We start from the raw sequence: 4,957 nt of genomic DNA, 5'->3' as shown, positions 1-4,957 counted from the left end.
AGCCAACATGCTCGGTCTGGGCATCTTTTAATTAATTTAATAACTTTCTCTAAAAATAAGCTTAACTAGATTTCCATTTGAACCTTAAGCACCATCTCAATAATCTTAGGGGAAACGGTATTAATTCTAAAGATAAAAGGAGGTTTAAAATGCTTTAAAACCAATTTTCTTACCATAGGAAATTCATTTTAAATAGTGTTAGCCCAAGAATAGCCCATAACTTTTGGATCATTGTGTTTGTTTTAGTCTCATATCCTTATTATTAAGTAGCAATCACTCTCTTCAAAACTTCCTCAGTAAATCGCATGACATTACTAAGTTGACCAGTTTAGTGAGCATGTGTTGTCTGTGTCCACCCCATCTGCATCCTCCCTTCTGGTAGTGGCACCCCATTCTGTTTTGGACAACTACTCCAATCTATTGTTCTTTATGGGAGCTGCCAAGAAAGGTGTCTTGCCCTCCTCTGGCCTAGAGATTTGAATCCATGACCCAAACTGGGCCAATTAGACATTCTTCCTGGAATTTACATGCCTGCCACCACCTCCAGACTAGGAACTCCTCACCAACGGGGGCAAGATCTTATTTATCTGTCTCTGATGCCTAGCACAGTGCCTAGCTATGAATATTCATGTGGGCTGAATGAATTACACAGAAAATCACACACCTTAAACAAATGCTGGACTAAGTCTATCATTTTCCCAACAGAATTCTGGAGGGAGAGCAAATTGTATGATGTTTTGTAAGGGAAATGTCCACTTCAGTAGCTAGGAAATATGCGTCGGAAATAGTATCCGAAGTTGCCATTTCTCCATGCATTAACGATGTCAATCAGTCCAATAAAATAAAGCCCCAAAAAAGACAAAAGGAGAATTACCTCATTACCTCAACATCTGCTTGAACATAAGCAATCACACACTGGCTAATTTTTTTTAAAGGGACATAATATAACTTTCTAGAATGACATAATATAGCTAATTATACCATTCACTAGAAGGGAATATACAATGTTTTGAAGTAATTCAGAAGTGGGTGTGATTTATAAGACATGGAGCTTAGGGAATGGTAAGTATAAATTAGAGATTGTTCATATTATGACAGACTCCGTCATTACATTTCACAACTTTTGTCAAAAGCAACTTTATTCACCACACCACTGACGGCTTCACATTAGGGAAGGCTGCTGTCAGCTCTGGGGTTTAGAGTAGACAGGAACCTTCTTTCTGAACACCCTCTGGGGAATAGGTTCAAATTTTAGACTTAAAACTCACTAAGTGGGGAGGTGGGAGATGAAGAGAGGTTGACTAACGGGGAGAAACATGCAGTTAAATTGAAGGAATAAGTTCTAACTGACTATAGTTAACAACAATGTATCATATATTTCAAAATAGCCAGAAGAGAGGACCTTGGAATGTTTCCAACACATAGAAATGATAAATATTCCAGATGATGGATACTCCAAATACGCTGACTTGACTGTTACACATTCTATGCACATAACAAAATATTACACGTACCCCATAAATACGTACAAATATCATATACCAATTTAAAAACCTCACTAAGGAACCATGTGATGAAACCTAAAGGACCAATAAACACATAAAAAGATTTCAAACCTCACTAATAACCAGAGCAATATAAATTTTTAAAAGTACCATTCTGCCCATTAGATTGGCAAAAATTCAGAAACTTATCAGGCTAGCAAATTAATAAAGATTGCTATTAGCCAGTGTTGACCAGTGCTGGTGAGAATGTGAATTGGTACAGCCATTTTGGGGGGCACTTTTGCAATGGCCAGCAAAACTTTGTGTGTGCATGCCCTCTAATCCAACAATTCAATTTTAAAGAATCTATCCGAGAAATAAATATGTAATTGTACATTTACTTGTATGATTACTTGATTAATGACTGCCTTCTTCACTAGACAATAAACTTGGTGAGAACAAGAACTGTCTGATTCACTATCTGTACCCCCAGTGCCTAGCACATGGACCTCATATATGGTAGGTACTTGGTAGGTATTTGTTAAAAGAATGTATAAATATGTTCACTCAGCACTAAAAAAAGGAAACTAGAGTATTTAATCAATAATAGTTCTTCTTGTTCACATCAAATAGGGGTAGTGAAATTATCACTAACAATGTTAACAGATAGTAAAAGGTACTGTCTATTTTCAAAATTAACCACAAACACTATCAGCTTACACAATTGATCACAATGTGTATTATTAAGTGCCCAAAAGACCTAGTTGCCTGTCCTCAAATTCCTAGCTTCCCAATTAGTTCATAGGTCAAACAGCAACTAAATACTCTTGAAATAAGTCAATAGTTTTTACAGTCTATGATCCAATGACAAGCAAATGCCCTGGTTTTGAGATGTGCAAAAATCGCACTGTGGGCTGAAAAAATCCCAATACCTGTGTAACCAGACTTATTATCCTAAAAAATAGGTATACCTTTTAAGAAACACAAATTTCAAAATCTAACTGTTCTTTTAACCTTTGATGTGCCCTTAGTCAAGGAAATACAACTTCTAAAAATACCAGTGTCATGAATCTGTTTGTTCTCCAATACAATGCAATAGGAGAAAGAGCCAGAAACTTAAAAATTCTCCCTTTTTTCTCAGGCCTCAAACCCAACATAGAGACAGAGTATGTGTTCCAAAATTAAATATAAACAATTTGTAGATAATCTACATTGTTAACCTACCCATGAAATTATATACAGAATGAAAGGTGAATTTTTTTATTTTAATCATTATTTGGAAACTGACCATCAAAAGATCTGATATCCACTGACAGATATTACCAATAATGAAAAGTCCACATATCTAGAGAATGAATCAAGAGTCTTTATATTAAGGGGTAGGGGGGAGGGAAAGGTGTTATTAAAAATAACATACTAATAGAATTCAGTCTCACACTAAAACATTTGAGAAACTCAAAGGCATTCTGATAAAGATAAAGGCATTCTGTCTGCCCAGGAGATTCACTGAGGCTTGTGACTTTCTGACCTCAGGCTAATCTAGGATGCAAGGGGAAGGTACTGGGAAGGCAAAAGAGACTAGCATTTATCCAGCACTTTTTAGATGCTAGATATCACAGAGGAATGTGTTAAGTCCATTTCAGTGAGGTTACAGAATTTCCCCAAGGTTACACAGTAAAGGGTAATGTTGAGCAATGTTTGTGGGAGTGTGGCTCCTGAGGGATCTAGGCACTCTTACGAATGGTATGTTTGTGGTTGCAAGGAACAACAGATAAAGGTACTGGACAAGACCTCATAAAGTCATCTGGTTTAGCCCTTGCATTTGGTCAAATAAGTCTTGGTTAACCACAAGATAGACGAAGGGAAGAGACTCCTCCAAGTTCACAGAGCTGGGGAGTGGAGCCAGGAGAAGTGAAAGAACTGGGACCAAACCCCAAGTTCAGCCCCAGAGCAGGGCCCCTTCCATTATATGGCCATGTCAGCAAGTCACTCAAAAAAGTACATGTTCCTACACAGTTTTACTTCCTAAATCCGTATGGTTCCTCTCTTTCCTGATCCATATTCTAAGACCACCCTTTTGTCAGGGTAATAATTTTTAAAATGTGTTAGGTTAACATTTGGTCGCTGATCTGGTTTTGTTCAGAAGTGTAGTAAATGATGAAAAAAAAAAAGATTGAAACAGCTCTTTACTAAGGGATCATCCCCAGTTACGAAGCAGTACAGAAATGCGGCACATGGCCTGGCTCTGCTGCGCCCAGCACCAACCCTGTTAATTCAGGAAGCCCCACACTGGCACGGTGTTGGCTCACTGCTAATAAATTGCTAAAAATGAGAAGTGATAAAAAACTCATCATGGCCTGAAAATCCCAGCCGGATAAGGAAAAAGGAATTAGACCGAACCCAAAAGAAAAGCACAGAAGGGTGTGAAGCGGCGCTGCAGGCCACCAAGCGCCAACAAACGTGCAAGGGTGGGGCCGAGGCTAGCCGAGCCGCCCAAAGCCGCCAAGATATCCTGCCCCACCCGCTTCTCCAGCATGGAAGGTGGTGCGGTGCGACCTCGTCCCGCCGAATCCAGTCCCTTAACCCCCAACCCCCGTTCGCCAGCTAACGAAACCGGCTGGCAGTCCGTGTCACACTGCCGGGCCCGACTCTCCCGCACTTTATCCGCGGCCCTGGGCTCTCCAAGGCGCGCGGGGCGCGAAGGACACTTCTCCACGGGTGCCGGAGCTACTGGGGCGATCACGGCGGCCCCAGTGCCTCCCGCCCAGCTGCCACCCGCCCCAGCTCCGGCGCCCTGGAGCCGTCCCCGCCCACGGGCCGCGGCTGCCCACACCTGGCGCCCGCGTGCCCGCCTACCTTGCTCCTTCAGACTGGTGATGAGCTGCAGCTGCTTCTCCTCGTCCGAGCTGTTCATTTTGGTGGGTGGGGCCGGGAATAAAAGGAAAGGAGGGAGAGGAGAGGGGTACGCGGGGGGGAGGAGGAAGAAAAAGCAAGATGCCGGTGGCGTGCGGCTTCACTACCCGGAAGTTGGATTCGCTCCCGCTCCTCCTCCTCCTGGCGCGGAGCGCGCGAGTGAGATCATCCCCACGCACCTACTCGGCGGCTGCGGCCGCTTCACCTGCAGGCGGGCGACAGCGGGGCGGGGACTGCGGACAGACCGCAGCCCTGGGGCAGCGGGTGTGGGGAGACGGATGGGGCCAGGGGGTGGGGCCGGAGCCCGCGTCCTTCCCTGCGGCCAGGCTGCCTCCAGGCCGGCGCCGCAGGACGCGCTGGCGGGAGGGCGTGCGGCCCTGCGTGCGGTCTCTCCCGCTGCTCCCGCACCCTTTTCTCCGCCTCCACCCCATGGACACGAGGATGCGCGTCCAGAGAAAACCGGCCTTGGTTTCGCAGCGTCTGTGGGAACCCCACTTTGGACGCTGCCCCAGGGTCACTCTCCACGAACCGCGAACATAGGGACGTACTGGGCAATTAGC

General features: G+C 44.4%; 1 protein-coding gene across 1 annotated transcript in view; it reads right to left on the bottom strand.

Annotated features, from left to right (window-relative positions):
• The window catches only part of SHTN1 (shootin 1), a 112,210-nt gene extending 107,582 nt beyond the window's left edge, over positions 1–4,628 (bottom strand). The window contains exon 1 of the mRNA XM_012642390.1: positions 4,341–4,628. Coding sequence (XP_012497844.1) covers positions 4,341–4,398 — 58 coding nt within the window. The 5' untranslated portion in view covers positions 4,399–4,628. The remainder of the gene's footprint in view (positions 1–4,340) is intronic.
• Between the last annotated feature and the right edge of the window lie 329 nt (positions 4,629–4,957).

The sequence above is a fragment of the Propithecus coquereli genome, unplaced genomic scaffold (genome assembly GCF_000956105.1).
Source record: "Propithecus coquereli isolate 6110/MARCELLA unplaced genomic scaffold, Pcoq_1.0 Scaffold179, whole genome shotgun sequence".
Lineage (NCBI taxonomy): Eukaryota > Metazoa > Chordata > Mammalia > Primates > Indriidae > Propithecus > Propithecus coquereli.
This window is presented reverse-complemented; position numbering and strand designations above follow the sequence as displayed.